Genomic DNA, 19,575 nt, shown 5'->3' on the forward strand with positions numbered 1-19,575 from the left:
CCCTGCCTGCCTTCCTCTTTCTTTTTCTCTTTCTTTCCCCTGTATCCATTCATCTCTTCCTTGCTTGCTTGCCTTTCCTCCATCCCTCTCTGCCTCTCCTCTGCCAGGCTAGAAATGCCCCTCGGTTGCCCCTTGTTCTCCCTTCCTCTCCTCCTTCTCCAGCTCCTTCCATCTCTCTTTTATTTTCTTTCTTTCTCTCGTCTCCCCCCATCCCTTCACCCCTTCCTCCCCCCTTACCCCCTGCCTGCCTTCCTCTTTCTTTTTCTCTTTCTTTCCCCTGTATCCATTCATCTCTTCCTTGCTTGCTTGCCTTTCCTCCATCCCTCTCTGCCTCTCCTCTGCCAGGCTAGAAATGCCCCTCGGTTGCCCCTTGTTCTCCCTTCCTCTCCTCCTTCTCCAGCTCCTTCCATCTCTCTTTTATTTTCTTTCTTTCTCTCGTCTCCCCACATCCCTTCACCCCTTCCTCCCCTCTTACCTGCCTTTCCCCCATTCCTCTGCCCCTTCCTGAAATACCCTTGGGCCACCCCCTTTCCCTCCTTCCTTCCATCTCGCTTTCTTCCGCGTTCCCTTTCTCCGCCAGCCGGCTTAGGGAGGGAGGGAAGGAGGGAGGAAGAGAAAAGAAGAGCAAGGAGCTGGCTGGTGGGATGGAGGGAGCGGAGAAGGGAGGAGAAGGAGGAGAAAGGGAAGAAGGAAGAGGGGAATCCAGGGATGGAGGGATAGGAGAAAGAAGGAAGGAAGGAAGAGAAGCGCAATGGGCTGGCTGGTGGGATGGAGGGAATAAGAAAAGGGAGGAAAAGAAAGGGACGAAGGAAAAGAGGAGCCCAGGGATGGAGAGATCGGAGAAGAGAAGAAGAAAGAGAGGCGGCTTGGGCTGGCTGCTGGGATGGAGGGAGCGGTGAAGGGAGGAGAAAGAATGCAGGAAGAGAGAAGCGCTGAGATGGAGGGATGGGAGAAGGGAGGAGAAAGAAGGAGGCAAGAGAAGCTGGGTGGAGGGAGTGGGGAAAGGAGGAGAAGAAAGGCAAGAAGGAGAAGAGAGGAGCGCTGGGATGGAGAGAGCGGGGAAAATAGGAGAAGGAAGGAAGCAAGGAAGCAAGGAAGGAAGACAGGAGGGCTGGGATAGTGGGATCGGAGAAGGGGGGAAGGGAGAAGGAGAAGGAAGGGAGGAAGGCAGGTGGAGAGAAGCCGAATGGCCAGCCAGCCCAGCCCTACTCTCCTGCTGCCTTCCTCCCTTCTCCTTCTCCTCCCTTTCTCCGATCCTTCCATCCCAGCGCTCCTTCCTTCCTTCCTTCCTTCCTTCCTTCTCTCCTTCTGCTGGGGCTGCCTGCCTTGGTGCCTCTCTTCCTCGTTCCTCTGCCCTCCTGCGGGGCCTTTCCTCTGCTGCGCTGGGAGCCCAGCCGAAGAGGAAGAGGAGGAGGAGGAAATCGATGCCACTTACGCCTCCTCCTCCTCCTCCTCCTCCTCCTCGGCGGGAAGAGGGGCCCAGCGAGGGACCTGCGGGGCCGAGGCCAGGAGGGAGGGCAGGCAGGGAGGCTCAGTGGTCAGCGCTCCTCCTCCTGCTGCTGCTGCTGCTTCCCTGTTTCCTTGGCTGGGGAAAATCGATGGGGCTTGCCTCTGCTGCCGCCGCTGCCTCTGCTGCTGCTGCCTGTGCCGCTGCCGCTGCCTCCTCCTCCTCCTCCTGCTCCTCCGCGCCGGGGCTTCCCCATTGATTGCCTGCCTGCCTGCCGCCTCCTGCCTGCCTTCCTTCGCTGGCGCCGCGGAGCTGGCGGCTGCCTTCCAACACAATGGAATAATCAATGCAGCCCTCCTCCTCCTCCGCCTCCTCCCTCCCCTCCCTCCCTCCCCCTCCCACACCCACCAGGGGGAGGAGCCACGCGGCAGGGGCAGCAGCAAGGCACCCTGGGAAATGGAGTCCTCCAAGGCAGAGGCCAGGCTCAAGGGGAGGGCCGCCAAAGGGGGGAGACCCCTGCTCCCCAGACATTGGCAAGTCATACAATCCTAGAGTTGGAAGAGAGCCCCCCCACAAGGGATATCCAGTCCAAGCCCCTTCGGCCATGCAGGAACTCACAGTCAAAGCACCCCCTGTGACCAATGGCCAGCCAGCCTCTGTTTAAAGGTCCATATCACTGCTTCAAGGGAATGGTGCTGGAAGCTTGAGAGCCCATGATCATCACCAAGAAGAAGAAGAAGAAAGCTAAGTTGTTATTAAAACCACATCACTGCATAGCTATCAAGGTGTTCTAAGCCTAAGAGCACCATGATCTTCCAGCAATCATATGGATAAAATCATCATTATCTAAGGCTTAGGTGGGACTCCAGCCAAAGAAAGGGGCCCTGGCTCCCATTTCAGGGATCCCCTCCAGGTAGGATTAAGATGGGTTTTTTGTGGGTTTTTCAGGCTATGTGGCCATGTTCTAGAAGAGTTTATTTCTGAGGTTTCTCTAGCATCTGTGGCTGGCATCTTCAGAGATTGCACAAAAAACTATGGATGTCAGCCATGAAAGCCTTCGACTTGACATTATTAGTCTAGTCTACATTTCCCCCATTCTAGGAAACAGCACAAGAAACGTTAAAACGAATGCAGATGAAAAGCATACAAAAATGTAGGTAAAAACTAGACAGAGAGAGAGAGAGAGAGAGAGGTTATTTTAAACTGCAATTCAATAATCCATGGAATTAAAACCATTTTAAAAGTCATTAAAAGCTGGCATATAAATATCAACAAAACAGCACACCATTAAAAACACCACTTCAGTCAGTTCTTAAAATCCCAAGGGAGCAGAAAAGTTCCACTCAGGGTTAGCTGAGGTGGTTTCAGGAGCTGTCCAAGGTCCTAGGCCTACTTTGGGGTTAGGATTTGACCCCTCAGGTAGCCCCTTCAGCGTTTGGAATAGAACCCAGAGCAGGGTCGATGAGAGCCAGGCGCATGGTGTTTTGGCTTGATAGTTGCACAAGGGAGTCCAGGAGTCCAGGGTTCGAATCCCCGGCTCAGACATGGAAAGATGCTGGGTGACCTTGTCTGATCCTGGTGGACTAACTCTCTTCCTAGGCCAGGGATGGGCATTTTCCAGGCTGTCCAGATGCGGTTGGACTGCAACTCCCAACATTCTTCACTCTTGCTTACACCAGCTAAAGTTGCTGAGATTGCAATCCCTAGTAAACTCTGGAGGGCCATGCAATTCATTCATACCCAACTCTCCTCTATGCTTTTAATGGCAGTCTTTGACCCATAAAATCTATACAGGGTTAACATGATGTAATGTAGTGGTTTGAGCTCTGGACTCTGGAAATCAAGGTTCGAATCCTTGCTCAGCCATGGGAACCACAGTCTCTCAGCTTCAGATTAAGGCAAAGGCCAACTCCCTGAGGACAAATCTTGCAAGAACACCCAGTGACAGGGCCGCCGTGCGTCGGAAATAACTCAAAGGCACACAACAGCAATAACATCAAAAGTCATGCCAAGGGCCCTGAATCAGAAGAGTTGCTCCGAATTCTGAAAAGCTTGGCAGCAGCATTAATACATTTGGAAATTCAAATGTGGTTGATGGCAGAGGAAGGAGGAAAAGCAGAAAGCCTGGGAAAACCCATATAGATTATGACCTGCCAGGCAGCAGCCCAAATGTTACTGTGGGTCAGAATCAGAACTCAAAACTGTTAGTTCTTTTGGACTACGATTCTGGGGAAAGAACCCCAACGCTTCCAACGCCTGGGTCAAAATTTACAAGGCTGTATTAGGGATGTATTAGGCCAGATGTTCTAACCACAAAAGGAGGACAAGGCACTGCAAAATGTTGGACATTCAAGAAAAATGAAGGACATTACAAAAAGAAAGCTAAAAAAACCCATTCATATGAATAGACATTCATGCTTCTTAGTCATGCTCAAAGTGGAGGAACATTTTGGAATTCCTCCTGGACAGAAGGTTAAAATGTAGGATATGTCCTGGGAAGAAAGGATGTCTAATCACTGCTCAAAAGGCACCGCACTGTCTGTCTGTCTGTCTGTGGCATTTGGAAGAAGCTGCATTGCATAGGTGCAGCCACACTGCAGAAATAATCCAGGTTGACATCATTTTAACTGCCAGGGCTCAGTGCTACAGAATGTCTGGGAATTGTAGTTTGGCGAGACATTTAGCCTCCTTTGTCAGAGAGCTCTTGTGCCACAAAAAAACTATGGAGTTTATCACACAGGAGGAATTTCTCTTAATTTCGAATGAAAAGAAAGTGAGGCAAGAATGCATTCATGTGAATTTGCTAGTTCAGCGAATTTACGTGAATTCAAATTGCATTTGAACTGACTTCCCATTGCCCGAAAATAGCTTGCCATTGCCTGAAATTGTGTGTGATCACCTCTCACGCAATAACGTGAAACCCCAGGATTGTGTTCGGATTGTCAATGGATTATACTTCCAATTTCTCTTGTCTAATAACGTCTTACAATTCCTGGAATTCCATAGCACTGAACCCTGGCAATTAAAATGGTGTCAAACTGGATTATTTCTGCAGTGTGCAGATGCAATCTTGGGTTGGATAGAGCACACGCCAAGCCATAAAACCCTGAGATACCCTGCATCAGTGATTCCCAAACTTTGATCCTCCAAATGTTGGGGACTTCAGCTCCTCAATAGTCAGGAATTCTGGGAGCTGAAGACCAACTGTATAAGATCCTGCTGTTGTTAGTTTTATCTTCCTCCAAACATCAACATAATTAGTATCATCACCACCATTAATTTAGGGCTGCAACCCAATTAAAAGCCACTTTTTAATGGATTAACCAGAGGAGTTTTAGTCAATGTGTGAAATAATGTATTGATTAGATTAGCATGAGTTTGCTCAGAGGTAAAGCACTGGGTTGGATCCAGGCCGGGTCAAAGATACAGTTAGCTATGTTGCGATCAATGGGATTAAGTCAAGCCCCACGGCTGGATTTCAGTGGGTCTCCCTTGAGTATGTCTAATTCTGGATCTGGCCCAGCTGCTCATTATTTTCAGATGATCCATGGGCCTGTGTGTCATAGCGGCGTCTTCATAGGCGAAGCGTTCCTTCCAAGCAGGAAGAAAACCAGGGTCAGGAAGGCCGGGCCTCTCTTCAAGCAAACCATACTAACTGCAGGGGTTTTGGAAGCACACATATTAAAAAATGATGTGTATGTATGTGTGTTTTAAAAACCATTAGCCTCTTTAACTAGGGTTCCTATTAAAAGTATTAGATTTTAATCAATTGATCTCACCAATTAATGGTCTAAATATTGGAGCCACACTACTACTGCCACCTCTTATTTGAAAGAGACTTTGAATATTTTATTTTGGTGGGGGGACTAGCACACCCACCACCAATGAATTATTCAACGAGACTTATCAAATCTGAAACCGGAACCAAAATAAAACCTAATGCTATCTATTGTGCATCTATCTTTCTATCTATAATGCTACATATATGTGTGTGTGTATAACTGCATATGATAATACTGCATTGCAATTATGTTAATACAGTGGGCCCTTAGTATCTGCTGGGGTTTGGTTTCAGGGCCCCCGTGGATCCCAAAATCCGTCAATACTCAAGTTGTGTTATATGCAATGGCATAGTAAAATGGTAAAATCTTATGTAAAATGGCAAAATCAAGGTTCCCTTTTGGGCATTTTTAAAAATATTTTCAACCATGGATGCTTCCTAGATAAAACATCCATGAATATGGAGGGTGGGCTGTATATATACTCTGTGTGTGTGTACATACACATAGGTTCGCACACACACACATACACATTATATATCTATAATGCCATATATGTATGTGTAGATAGACAGATATTTGCATGTTATTGAAGATACAAAGGCACACATGTATCTTCACTGCATTATGATTTAATGCAATAATACATACAGTATACCAAAAGAGTGTGCAACAGTGAAAGGAAACAGAAATCATTCTGTTCCTCAGAGGGACCGGATTTCAATGCTGGTATTTCAAGCTGCAGATGCTTGAATGCATGGATGAAGAATCTACAGATATGGAGGGCTGGCTGTATATATTCTCTCTGTGTGTGTGTGTGTGTACACACACAAATTATATATCTATAATGCTGTGTGTGTGTGTTAGTATACACACAATTATATATCTATGCCACATATATGTACGTGTATATAACACATTATATATCTATGCCATATATATGTGTGTGTGTATACACACACACAATATACACACATACACACGTTATCTATCTATAATGCCATATGTGTGTGTGTAGATAGCTAGATATGATTGCATACACAAAGGCAGGCCTTTGTCTTCGCTGCCACAATATCCTAGTAGGAAGCACCAATGAAAGGAAAGAGACACCCCTGTAGTCAGTCCTCAGAGGGACCTCATTTGCCAGACCTTTAAAACAATGCTGAAAGAGAAAGAGAGCAGAGACCCTCTCTCTCTCTCTCTCTCTCCTTCAATTGGGGGGGGTCCCATCTTGGAAGGGGTTAACCCCCCCTCAGCCTCTCCCCTGCTGTTCTTAATTGCAGCTTTCCCGTTGCCTTGGCAACCGTGACCGAGGGAGCGAGGCAGAGGCTGAGGGAGAGGAATAAAAAAGAGAACGGGGAGGGAAGAGGAGGAGGAGGAGGAGCTGCCAAGGCACCTGCGGGGAGGAAAGGGGAGGGCCTAGACTACAACTCCCAGGAGCCTTTGCGCGCCCTATTTCCCCCTCAAGGCTGTGTGGGAAGGGGGACATTATACGAACAAAAAGCGGGAGAGGGTTAAAGGAGAAGGTTAATCAGACATTAGTCATCCTTGTTACTAATTATTATTATTAATCGTTAGTAATTATTAAGTATTAATAAGATGATCAGGAGCATCTCCCCCCTTTCTTTCTCTTTCTCTTCCTGGTTCCGTCCTGCTGCCGCAAAGGCTCCTGGGAGTCGTAGTTCTTCTAGGCAATGGACGGCCTCAACATGGAACCCGACTCCACTTCCGAATCCCCGGCGGCAGGGAAGGGTTAGTCCACTCGTCCCTCCGCATCGGCGAGGGTTAGGGGCGCAGGAGCCGCCCCCTGAATGTGGGAGAACCGCAGATGACAAAAACATTGTGTTTTAACCAGAGGGAGCGCCTCTCTAGGAATTTCGAGGTCCTCCAAGGAAACTCTGTGGTCAACACCTGCCAGACATTGACCATAGAGTTGCGCTGGAGGAGTTACCAATGCCTAGTGGAGTGTCTCTCTAGGAACCTCTAGGCCCTTAAGTGCAACTCTGTGGTCAATAGCTGCTAGACACTGACCATAGAGTTGCACTGGAGGAGCTATAAAGGCCTAGTGGAATCTTCTCTCTAGGAACCTCTAGGTCCTCCAGGACAACTCTATGGTCAACACCTGCCAGACATTTACCATAGAGTTGCACTGGAGGAACTACAAAGGCCTAGCGGAGTGTTCTCTCTAGGAACCTCTAGGTCCTTCAGTGCCACTTTTGGTTAAAGTTGACTATAGAGTTGCGCTGGAGGACCTAGATATTCCTACAGAGAATGTATTAATAAAACTAGTGAATAATCAAATCTGCAAAAGTCAAAGTTGCCGAGGCACGAATGTAGTGCACAGCGGCAGTGGGCGACCCATTGCAATTCTGCGGTGCGCCACCAAAGGGCGGTGTTGCACTCCGGGGAGGGAAAGCGCTGGAAGGGAAGGCACCGCCAGAGGGCGATATTCAGGCAACGGCAGGGAAGGGTAATAGGGATACTGGGGTCTTCCTGGGGTCCAGGCCTTGCAGCTCAGAAGCCCACCTCCAAGGTTAGGGATGGGAATGGGGGCCTTGCAGCCTTAGTCTGAGTAGCTGGTCGGTGGGTGAGTAATGGTGGCATATGAATGTGAATAAAAGAAGTAAAACAAAACTAGCTCCAGGTAATATAGAAGGCACTGAAATGAGTGGGAGGAGAAATAAGATGTAATGTTTGAGAAGCACAGTTGGAAGACTCAGGTCCAAAACACACTGCAGAAATAATCCAGTTTGAGACCGCTTTAACTGTCCTGGCTCAGTGCTAGGAAGCCTGGGAACTATACTTTATTGTGGCACCAGAGTTCTCCAACGGAGAAGGCTAAATGTTTCCCAAAACTACAGTTCCCAGAATTCCCAGGGCGGTTAAAGCAGTCTCAGACTGGATTATTTCTGCAGTGTGTTTTGGACCAAAGAAACCTTTCCTTTGACCCAGCCCTGACTACAGCAATGTCCCCCAAAATTGTGTGCGTGTATGCTTCATGTATATATACACACACACATATGACCTTGGGGCAGTCACAGTCTCAGCCTCAGAGGATGGCACTGCAAAACTCCTCTGAAGAAACTTGCCAAGAAAACCCCATGATAGGTTTGCCTTAGGGTTGCCATAAACTGGAAACTACTTGAAGGCATATAACAACAAGCTATAGCTATAGCTATATATAATCAACATAGCCTGATAGTAAGTTCCAAGTACATTTTCCTGAGACACCAGACATCTGGAATGAGGGGTGAATTGCGAATTCAGATAATGAATTTTAACTATAGATTGTTTCAAAATGTGTATGTCTTGTCTTTTTAAACTGTTGCGTGTTTTGATTAACGTGTTTTAATTGATGTTGTGCCTTGTTGATATGTTTTTGTTCCCCACCTCGATCCATGAGGGAAGGCAGGTAAGAAATAAATAATAATAGTAATAACAGGGTGCAGAAATAACTCTGAGACTTGAACAGAACTGGGAAGAATGCTGTCTTTGGAGTGCACCTCCCAGAATCCCCCAGCCAGCATGGTCCCTGGGAGTTGGAGTCCAAACATGGAGATTTTTTCCCCAAGCTCTGGCCTTGAGTCTGGCCTTTTATTCCAGGAATAAAAATACTGTTGAAAACCAGAAAGAAATGGGATATTGGGCAGGGAACTACCTACGACATGGATGGAAATATACACCTCTGTGTTGTATCATGGTAATTCCCAGTGCTAGTAGAAAAAAATCATTTTTTTATTCCCAGTAGATTGTGAGAGAATTCAAAGATATAGCCGTGTTAGTCTGTAGAATCAGTATGTAGAGAGATCTTGTAGCACCTTTGAGACTAGCTAAAAGAAAAAAAATTGGCAGCATGAGCTTTTGTAGACTTCAAATCTACTTCCTCACTGAAGTCTATGAAAGCTCATGCTGCCAGCTTCTTTCTTTCAGTTAGTCTCAGAAGTGCTACAGGATCTCTCTACAGTACATTGTGGTGTGTCACAATTTATTTCTCCTGTTCCCTCTCATAGGTTCAGGACTCATAGAGGTGGAACAGAAGTTCCTTTTCAGTGCAGGTACCGCAGAGAAACTGGCAACACTGGGTGGAACTCTGCAAAGTGACTACTCCTTCCGCGACCAGTATTATGATGTGATGGACCTACGGCTCACCCTAGCTGACCACTGGCTCCGGCATCGCCAGGGGGCTGGCTGGGAGCTGAAATGCCCCCCACAGCCACTAAAGGGTGCCAGAGGTCCAGGCTGTGCCATAGAGAGTCCAGCCATAGAGAGCCTCAGGCCCCAGGGCAGACATCAAGCACCAACTGGAGGCCATGCAGACACTGGGGACCAGTTGCAGCCACTGGAAAGTCTGGGCCAGACCCATGCTGCAGTGCAATACCTTGAGGTGACCTGCCCACGAGATATTGTGAATCGCATCTGTGGACTGCTGGGCGTGGAGCCAGCTACAGTTTGGCACGAAAATGTGGCCAGAGCAGTAGAGGACCTTGGCCTGCAGGAGTTTGCCAGCTTTGTCACCCGACGGTGCCAATATCGTTTGGGTGACCTGAATGTGGATCTGGATGAGGCAGATTTTGGTTACGCCGTGGGAGAGGTAGAAGCCATGGTCAAGCGGCAGGAAGAAATACCAGCGGCTCTGGAGAGCATCCGGAAGCTGGGTATTCAGCTGGGTGAGGAGACACACAATAATCTTGTTTCCCTCTCCCAACAGTAATGGAATTCATGTGTTTAAAATGTTTAAGATTATTCTAAATGACTTCCCCAATCCTTAAAAGTGTCCCTAGAAAAAACCATAATAAAAAATAAACAGTCAAAAAAGGAGGTAATGAATAGAATTTGAATTATAAAGAAATTTGGTTGCAAGGAAAAGGACAAGAGTAGAATTTTTGTAAAGGCTGAAAGTCAGAATTTGTGTAATGTAATATCTCTTTGTAAGATAATATTTTTTAGTATGTTGTGTTTATAGATGTTTATGTTTGTATTTTGTATGTATTTTTTGTGTTTTTGTTATGTGCTTTTGTACAAAACTTAATTTTTTAAAAAAGGAATATTGATGATTCAGAATTTTGGATTAGCACAACTTGGAAATGTATTAATTTGTTCCAAGTTCTAGCAAGGTTATAGCACCTTTGAGACTAACTGAGAAAAAGAAATTTCTAGCACAAGTTATAGTGGATTTCACAAACGCATCTGATAAAGCGGACTGGAGTCCATCTAAGATCGTGCTAGAAATCTCATTCTCAAAAGTGCTACTGGATTTCTTTTTATGCTGAAACAGAGTGACATAGCTATGTCTTTGCATATCACATGATTACAACATTAAAATTCCCCCCCCTTTTTCTGTTTCCCTGGCAGGCTTTGATGAGAGAACCAGGAATCCTGGCAAGATGTCTGCCTATCTGTATAAATTCAGACCAGCACATTATGAAGCCCTGGTACGAGGTGGAAGACTCAGGAAAATGGGAGATGGAACACATGGGCAAGAAGGAAAGGACTGATGGGGGGGGGGTTGCTGAGGAAAGGACCCTTCCCTCTAGGCTAGCTGCATCCTATACCAGTGCAATTCTCAGATGGAGAGAGGAGAAATTAATGCGAACAAAACAGCACAGAAAAAAAATATTGTGAGGATTCACACACACCCCTTTCTCAAATTTGCCCAACTGAATTTCTAAATCCATCCAGTCAGCTGTGAAGATTTAGCATGCTATAGCTGACTCCTTTCCATAGTGAGAACCCTTGTATGCATTTTGTAATATCACAGCAAGTCATCCAAAAGCTGCAAGTGGGGAAGAGTTCCCTGTCAACAGACTGGGTTTTGCCCTATGACATAAGAAGAGAAGATGAACCTGGAAAGTGTTTATTCACACTTCTATATCAAACCAATCCAATAGAAATGACTGTAAAAAATGTAAAGAGTCAGGAAACAGAGGAGCGGGGAACGGCCCAAAGGAAGCACAACTACTTCATGTAAAACTGGTCTGGATCCATGGAACCTCTTGCCACAGTATGCTTAAAACTAGATTGTAAGGAAAGAAAGAAATGGCCACTAGTAGAGTCCAAAAGTAACCTTACCAATTCTAGTGATAACCAAGAGCACAGCAGTGGTTAGTGATTATGAAAAGGCAACTATTGGGCCTGAACAGACAAGCCAAAATAAAGCTGCTTCAGGTCACTTTGCAGGTATGCTGTTTCAATGCTGCATGCATCCTAAGAGGCTGGGAGCCATGCCAAAGCCACGCTCCAGTCCTAAGGACTGGATTGCAGCTTTGGCACAGCTTCTGGCCTCTTAAGATGTGTATGTCATTTAAACAGCATACCTCCAAAGTGACCTGAAGCAACTTTATTTTGACCTGTCTGTTCAGGCCCATTATCTCCAGGCCTTCTGTGGTCCTGTCCAGAGAGAAAAACAAGACCCTCTCTCTGGCTCCATTTAGTGAGTCTTAACACTTTTACTGGAGAGGGAGTGCAAGCAAGGACACTGGCAGCCCTGTTTTATGCAGCAGGAACTGAGGCTTGGGCATCTCTGCATTGGCATGAGATTCTCAGGGCACTGAAACCGAATCCACCAATGAAGAGGGACTGGTAATGTTGTGATGGCTTTTATTGGCGGGTTCTCCTTCCCTCCCCCCTACTCTTTATCTTCATTGATTTCCATTTAGTCTCGCTCAGTTGTTGTGGATTTCCCTGTCTAGCTGATCAATTGAATTGATTTCCCAGCAGCTGGGAGTGAAGAGGGAGAGAAAAAAGAGAGTTGGCGGAGATGGGGATTTCCTACTTCTCTCTTCCCTTCCCCCCCCACCCCATTGTCTCGTCCTGCCTTGGCTGTCATGCCTGACTTTACTGTTATCTGTCTGTTGAAGGACTTTTGCATCCCTGTCTCTCCCAGAACTTTACTAACTCAGAGATCCAGGCCCCCTTTTCCATAACCCACCCACTGGGACACCTAGCCTTCCCTAATTTGAAAGTGTGTGTATATTAATAGGGGCACCCAGGTGGAGCAGCAATGATGCCCTCTGAATGGAGGGTGTGTGTGAATATAACTGCAATACTTTTTTTTTTCTCTTGAATTTGGAGAGCCTCTTGTGGGGGAGCCTATCTTAGAGGCAGAGAGCACAGTACCATGGGTTAGCTGCTGTTCATTTCCAAGCAGTTTCTGGGAATGAGTTGATCTCCTCAATCTGTTGTACCACAGCCCCAGAGGGAAGGGTGTAGGCAAGCCGTAGCCTCATCCGGAGTGGTAGCTGCAGCAAAAGGATAAAAGGATAAAAACATGTAAGTCCGGATGTTCTTTGGACATGGAAATTGGAGCAGTTGCATTGGACAAAATCAGCAAGATTTACTTTTGGGTACAATATTTGTTGTTAAAAAAATCCCAGCTTTCATTTTGATGTAAGCCAAGTTCTTAGTTCTCAACCTTCTTAGGAGAACGAAAGTGACACATGTCTATTTGGATCATCAAAAATTGGGATAGGTTTGAGTTTGCTAGCAGCCACTACTAAGTCTGCTGAAGGAACAGCATTGAAGTAGATAGCTGCTAAAGAAACAGGAAATTGTGTTATGCTGTTTATTCCATCAGGAACATAGGTGGGGAAATGTGACCACCCAGATGATTTTGGCCTCCCATTCCCATTATTAGGGTTGCCATTTGTCCTGGAAACCTGGAAAATCCCAGATTGAAGGGGACTAAAAAATGTCCCAGCTGGCTGGACCGGTTGAAGTAGTAAATCACAGACTTATCCTCTGACACAGGCTGATGAGTAGGTTAAAATGTGGCACTGGGGATGAAGCAGGAAACTGCAAGAAGACTGGCATTGCCAGGAGCCTCATCCTGCACTGCAGGCTCTGGTTGCTACTGCACAGGAGTAGAGTTGCCACCTTGTTCTTCCACTCCCTCTCCACTTTCCCCAACAGGCCCAGAAGGTGGAAAAGGAAAGGAGTCAAACAGAGATGGCCTTGTGTTGTGTGGTGATTGTATTGGGGCCTTGAGCCTAGGGCTAGGCAGCACAGTGGAACTTCACTTCCAAACAGCCTCAAGAGAGTAAAAAATGTCCTTTTACTCTCTGGGGCTGCTTGGAAGCCTCCCTTTCTTCAAACCAGCTAGGAGGAAAAAGAAGGAAAGGCTCTTAGTTTGGTACTGGTACTGAATTGAAACATAATGGTAGAAAAAAGTGCAATGATTAATGTGTTGAATTTGGTAATCGGAATGCAAATTAATAATATGAATAAATAAAATGTACAAATTAGATGCCTGGATATGTCAGACTGGAATATGGGAACTCTACCCATCATGCCTTATACTTGGCCATGCTGGAGAACCACACATTCCTCACTCATGGTAAAGATGAAATCAGTCTGCAAGATCAGTGGCCCAATTTCTATCTCCATGAGGCTTTGGGGAGGCATTCCTGGGAGACTGCCAGTAAAACAAAACGTCAAAGTGATGGTGTCTCCATAACATCTCCGGGACTGTTCTATAGGAATGCACAGAGGAAGTGATGTCACTAGTGCCTTGTTGCTTAAACATTATGAATGAAATGGTGACTGTCCTTAGAGAGCCTTCCCTAACTGGGTGCCCCTCCAAATGTGTAGGACAGCAAGCTCACCATCTCAACCAGGGTATCAATTTGAGAAAGGCTGCATTAGAAATAGATTACAGGAAGCTGCTTTGCACTGGGTCAGACCATTGGTGCATCCAGCCAGTATTACCAACTCTGTTCGGCAGCTGTGACTTTCCAAGTTTTGGGGTTGGATTCTTCTCTAGGCCTACCGTGGTGCCTGGTGGTTTCTCATCCAAGTATTAACTGACCCTATTTTCACACCTGCGATCTGAATAACCTCAGTGTTGATTTCACAGATTCATACCACACACTGTTTTTATGCTCCTTCTGTAGTTCTTACCTTCTTTGGGTTCAACACTCGAATGACCTGCGTGAGAGGGGGTCTGCCCTGGCCAGGGACTGTAGAACCGCTGGGGGGCAAGAGCTCCACCTGGAAGGACTGGCACAAAGACAAGGCAACAGAAGTCTTCAGGCAACATGCATTTTGTTGTTGTGTGCCTTCAAGTCAACTTCAGCCTATAGACATCCAATCCTAGGTTTTACGTAGCAAGAATGTCTCCCCAGACAAATGTTTGTCTTGGCCTTCCTCTAGGGCTGAGAGAGTGGGACTTTCCCAAGGTCACCCACTGGGTTGCTGAAGCAGAATGGCAAGTCGAACCCTAACCTCCCTGAGCCCTAGTCCAAAACTCAAACCATGACACCGCACTGGCTCTCTAATAAATGTATGTTTGGAATAAACTTTTATAGAGGAAGAGGGCTGCAATTCACAAAAGTTTATGTCAAATAAAACAGTCTAATCTTTAAGGTACCACCAGACTCTTTGTTGCTTTTGCTGCAGTTAGTAGCCACTCATTGGTCCTGTTTGCGCAGATTTGCTCCTTTAAAACTGGTTGACTGCTGTCACTACATAGTGTGGTAGTAAATCCCTCACATTTTTCACTGCATGGGAGGTGAATAAATTCTTCACCTTTCATCTGTCCTATGTCACCCCATCCAGCCACTCTAGATGAACCTGTAGATGAACTCCAGGGGAGGAGAAAGGGGCAACTGGGTGGCTACTTGATGGGGGAAAGGGAAGCATTGCTGATTGTCTGATGGTGCATCTTGGGGAAATGTTTGAAGCACTGCCAGGGACAAACCAAGCCTCACCTTGGGGACAGCAACTTGGAGAGTGAAGCTGGAGATGTCGTCCGGTGTTTGGTTGGATACCGTGGCCGTGATCAGCAACAAGGTGGGTTCCACCACGGGACGCTCCATCAAAAATTCAATCAGTAGTCCGTCTTGTTCATACACCGTCATACGGGGGAGTGCGGGAGCTGTGGAAGAGGAGGCAAATGAACCAGCGAGTAGTGAGTGGGTGTCCATCAACTATTGGAGGAGGCATACATGTTTTCAAGATCCAAACATAGATACAATCTGAGTTCAGCCCAGGACAATTATCAAGTTTCTTGAATGATAGTTCCCATAAATTGTTGTCCAATAATCCTAACTTTTCCAAGTTCTGCCCAGGAATTTCTTTCAAACACCAGGACATGACTATGGGCAATTGATGCCATCCTAGGATGACCAAAAAGCCCTGCCCTCCCTGGTGTGTAATCCTAACCTGACTTTATACAGATGGGATTGTGTGGACCTCAGGTCAGAAGCTGTGACTTGGATCAATGTTTAAGGAAAGCTTAAAAGAGAAACATAGTAGCAGGATGTTTGATTCTATATCATCATTTGTGGGCTGCATAGCTAAGAAGGACCAGCACTGGGCAAAACAGTTGACTTCCCAGTTCAGGGACTGAGTACATAATGAGCATAAATGATAGTGCATTACTCATCTATTTGGGAAATAACAATAAAATTAGTAAAGGTTTAATAAAATGTGGCAGTTTCCATGTGGTTGTATGTGCATCTTTCTAGTCTTTACGTAAAAATAAAGCTAAAAGGCACCCAAAAATGGTGGAAATGGCAGCCATTTTGCCAAGATAGGGCCCAGGAATGAAGGTGGGCAAACCATGACTCTAGATGTTGCTGAACTCCCATGTCTCTCATCCCTGCCAGGTTGGCTGATGGGAATTGGAATCCAATGACTGTCAGCTCGAAGGTTGCCCTCTCCTCTAATACAACAATTGTGAGGTTGAAGAAGTCCAAAGAAAACACCTTCCTGGCCTTTTCTTATTTGGTCGTTCCTGTCTACATCCCTTGTGGCAACATACCTGTGGGGTTTAGATCCCCAAGGAAGTCAAGGAAGGAGCTTGCTGATGGTGCGATTATACTAGTTTGGTCTAGAGAGGCATCTACAGGTCCTCCAAGGAGATCCAGTAGATCTGAGACCTAGAGGAAAACAAAACAGCACTGAAGAGGACAAGGTGTGGGATCCCGCTGCAAAAATGTGGAAAACATAAAGAGAAGACTGGCATAGTTTCTAGCAAGGTCAATCCCAGATGTTTTGCTGCCAGAGGTGAAGAAAAGATGTTCTGTAAGGACTTTGAACTCAATCTGTAGAAGTTGAGGTAAATTGAAAACAAAGGGGGAAAGTGGAGGAGGATAGAGAAATTAGGACATTTTAAAAGCAGTTGAACAAGTGGGATATTCAGAGGATTAATTGAGATAGTCCCTGCCAAATCAGGACAGTTGGAGGTTATGAGAATGTGGAATACATTCTTCTGACATTGCTATTTTTCCTATTCTTCCCACTGTTGCTTTCTGTTCAGCAAAGAATTTTATGTTATGAGCTTCAATTTTGCTTTGCAATAAGTGTCAGTTTTGCCTTGGTTCTGTGTTGTTCCCCTAACGCTAACCACAGAGAGATGGATCTCCTACCTGGTCAGATTTGTCTTGCTGGCTGGCACTGGTGGATGGTGCCACCTCCAGGATGCCAGGCGTAACATCCCCACTTCCATTCTGTCCTTTTTCACTTTCTCCCTCATTGTAGCCAGATTTGTCTGCTATGGGCATCTTCTCTAGTACAGATGCTCTAAGAGAGTAAGGAAGAATGAAGGCATATTAGCATTGGGGTGGTTTCCTTTTTACAGACATACAGGTTGAGTTTCTCTGATCCAGAATGTTTGTGCTCAGAAGTGTTTTGGATTTTGGAACACCTGTATTTGCATATATGTCTATATGCATATGTATATGGGATATCTTGGAGATGGGCCCAAATCTAAACACAAAATTGCAACTAAGAAAGTAGGCTCAAGCCTATGAAAGCTCGCGCTACCAATTTCTTTCATTAGACAGCCCCTAAGAGGGCTCCGTGCCACCCCTTTTCTCATTGGATCAGGGCAATGGCAACTACATGCCACGGCCCCAATCTGGCCTTTCCACGTTGCAAAAAGAAGCTGCAAAAAGCGGCTCCTTTTTGTGCTGTGGAAGGGGTTCCCTAGCCACCACCGCTGCCACAGCTTCTTGACACTTCTTTAGTGCAGTACATGTAAGTGCCGCCTGCACTGAAAATGTGGCGTGACGTGGGAGTAGTGTGGCAGTGGAGTTGGGATGGTTGGTGTGCGGATGCCATGGCCCCACTCTGCCCCGAGGCCAGCATATAACCCCGGTCTGTATAGCCTGTTAGTCTCAAAGGTGCTACAAGATCCCTTAGCATACAAAATTCAAATACACCCTAGACACATAACCTGAAAGTAATTTTATACAGTATCTTTAATAATTTTGTGCATTAAACTAAGTTTGTATACACTGAAGCATCAGAAAGCAAAGGTGTCACTATCTCAGTTATACATTTAAAAAGTTTTGGGTTTTGGAATATTTCAGATTTCAAAATTCCAGATGGCCCCAAAAAGGTATCACTGTTTTGCAGATTTTAGATGTTATTGTATTTACCAAACTAAAGTTAGACTATCTAGCAAAATTCAAAGATACAGCCATGTAGAATCAGTTATGTAGAGAGATCTTGTAGCACCTTTGAGACTGACTGAAAGAAAGAAGGTGGCAGCATGAACTTTAAGTCTACTTCCTCAGATGCTTTTGGCATCTAGCAAAGTTCACTTTGCACAAATTAATCTTTTCTATGCTACTCAACAACTGTTATCATTCAGCCATGATGCTAACAAGAAAGTACCTGAGGTGGTCATACTTTCGGAAGAGAGCATTATATTCCACCGCTCGCTGCTGTAGTTCAATGTCATGGCAGCTACAATAAATGGAAACCAAACTCCGGATCCGGCTTTTTGATAGGAGGGGGAGATGAGGAGGGGAAAGAAAGAAGAGAAGGAGCGTAATTATCATCAATTCATCATAAACTATCTATTGTGGATAGTTGACAAATTTAAAAAAATAAGATTAAGGGAAATAAAGACACCATCATAAAACCTGAAGACAAGAAAAATGGGAGATAATGCTGAGAAAAAATTATTTTTGACCACAACTCCCAGAATCCTCCACCATCATGGCCATAAAACTACAAATGCCAGAATTCCATAGGCTGGAGCTACACTACTTAAAGTGGTGTCAAACTGCATTATTTCTACAGTGTAGATGCATCCTTAGTCCAGCATCCAAACCACTACACCACTGGCTCTCTCTAGTTTTAAGTATTAAATTCTTTACTATGTTTTCAGTCTGGTTAAATCGCTCACATTCTTTTACATTATTCTAAACTCTTTCAGTTGATTTTATTCTATGCTACCCCTGGATCCTACATAAAAGATGGGATTTAAACATTTTAATTAAACTTTAATTCAAAAACTATGGCGGGATACAAACCACCATATAGTACGTATTGTATACGTACTAGGGTTAGGAAGGGGCGGTGCTTCTGCACCCCCCTAACCTTAGTACATATACAATACGTACAAGATGGCGGCGCCCCTTCCACATGGGCGCCGCCATCTTTACGTACTGGATGCATAGCATTCAGACGTGTCGCAGTGCCTATGACGTCGCGAATGCGCCAGTGGCGCCTCGCAACGTCATCAGTGCGCCGTGGAAAGAAGCTCCGAAATGGAGCTTCTTTTTTGCTCCGCGTGGGAGCCACGCGGTTTGGCTGCTGCGGCTCCCGTGCAGAGCAAATGGCGCCGGCGGGGGACCGCTGCAAAGCGGCGGTTTGTATCCTGCCATTGTTTTTAAATGCCACTCAGCACTAATGGAACCGTCTCCCTCTGGCCATCCATCTCTCTACAGCGCCATCTTCTGGCAATGATCAGCAGGGACACAGTCCTCAATTAGCAGGAGGAATATTGCAGAAGAGTTTGTGCATTTTTCAGGGGGCTCTGTGGCCATGTTCTAGAAGAGTGTCTTCCTGACGTTTCGCCAGCATCTGGGGCTGGCATCTTCAGAGAATGATTGCCTGGAAAGGAGCTGGGTATATAAATTGTGTGACCTGGAAAGGCAGGAGTGATTTGCATGTGGTTTGTTCTGTTGCTACACATGCAAATCACTCCTGCCTTCCCAGGGTCACACAGTATATATATATATACTCGAAACACAGTATATATATACCCAAAGGAGTCATAGACAGAATAGGCAAAGTGGTGAGGAAACACAACCTTCAAATGGTTTACAAACCAATGAAGAAAATCCAGCAAATGCTTTGCTCAGTCAAGGACCAGAGAGACCTTCTCACAGCCACAGGAGTTTACTGCATACCATGCAGCTGCGGACAAGTCTACATAGGGACCACCAAACGCAGTGTGCAAACAAGAATCAAGGAATAAGGGAGGCACTGCAGATTGGGTCAGCCAGAAAAATCAACAGTAGCAGAACATGCCACAAACCATCCTGGGCATAAAATACTGTTTGAAAACACTGAAATTCTGGACCGTGCCAACCACTACCATGTCAGGATGCACAG

General features: G+C 45.8%; 3 protein-coding genes across 7 annotated transcripts in view; 1 reads left to right on the plus strand and 2 right to left on the minus strand.

Annotated features, from left to right (window-relative positions):
* ZFHX2 (zinc finger homeobox 2) overlaps nucleotides 1–1,771 on the minus strand; it is a 38,776-nt gene extending 37,005 nt beyond the window's left edge. Inside the window, exon 1 of the mRNA XM_042476996.1 lies at nucleotides 1,610–1,771. The gene's annotated coding sequence lies outside the window, so the exon portion shown is untranslated. The remainder of the gene's footprint in view (nucleotides 1–1,609) is intronic.
* Nucleotides 1,772–6,804: 5,033 nt separating this feature from the next.
* Nucleotides 6,805–14,569, plus strand: THTPA (thiamine triphosphatase). Of its 5 annotated transcripts, none has more exons than XM_042476383.1 (4): nucleotides 6,805–7,039; nucleotides 9,237–9,893; nucleotides 10,579–10,658; nucleotides 14,115–14,569. In XM_042476383.1, exons 1-4 carry the CDS (start codon nucleotides 6,826–6,828, stop codon nucleotides 14,145–14,147), a joined length of 984 nt encoding a protein of 327 aa, XP_042332317.1. In that variant the 5' UTR covers nucleotides 6,805–6,825; the 3' UTR covers nucleotides 14,148–14,569. The 5 variants fall into 5 exon arrangements, 4 of the variants coding, with proteins under 4 accessions (XP_042332317.1, XP_042332316.1, XP_042332318.1 ...); XR_006104740.1 differs by having other exon boundaries at nucleotides 6,811–7,039; nucleotides 10,579–11,227; XM_042476382.1 differs by lacking the exon at nucleotides 14,115–14,569 and having other exon boundaries at nucleotides 6,811–7,039; nucleotides 10,579–11,425.
* Nucleotides 11,579–19,575, minus strand: part of AP1G2 (adaptor related protein complex 1 subunit gamma 2) — a 28,707-nt gene continuing 20,710 nt past the window's right edge. Inside the window, exons 17-22 of the mRNA XM_042476381.1 lie at nucleotides 17,845–17,949; nucleotides 16,593–16,746; nucleotides 15,986–16,103; nucleotides 14,931–15,097; nucleotides 14,122–14,220; nucleotides 11,579–12,464 (exon numbers count right to left, since the gene is read on the minus strand). Of these exons, the coding sequence (XP_042332315.1) occupies nucleotides 12,360–12,464; nucleotides 14,122–14,220; nucleotides 14,931–15,097; nucleotides 15,986–16,103; nucleotides 16,593–16,746; nucleotides 17,845–17,949 (748 nt within the window). The 3' untranslated portion in view covers nucleotides 11,579–12,359. The remainder of the gene's footprint in view (nucleotides 12,465–14,121; nucleotides 14,221–14,930; nucleotides 15,098–15,985; nucleotides 16,104–16,592; nucleotides 16,747–17,844; nucleotides 17,950–19,575) is intronic.

This window comes from Sceloporus undulatus, chromosome 6, assembly GCF_019175285.1.
Source record: "Sceloporus undulatus isolate JIND9_A2432 ecotype Alabama chromosome 6, SceUnd_v1.1, whole genome shotgun sequence".
In the NCBI taxonomy this organism is placed as follows: Eukaryota; Metazoa; Chordata; class Lepidosauria; order Squamata; family Phrynosomatidae; genus Sceloporus; species Sceloporus undulatus.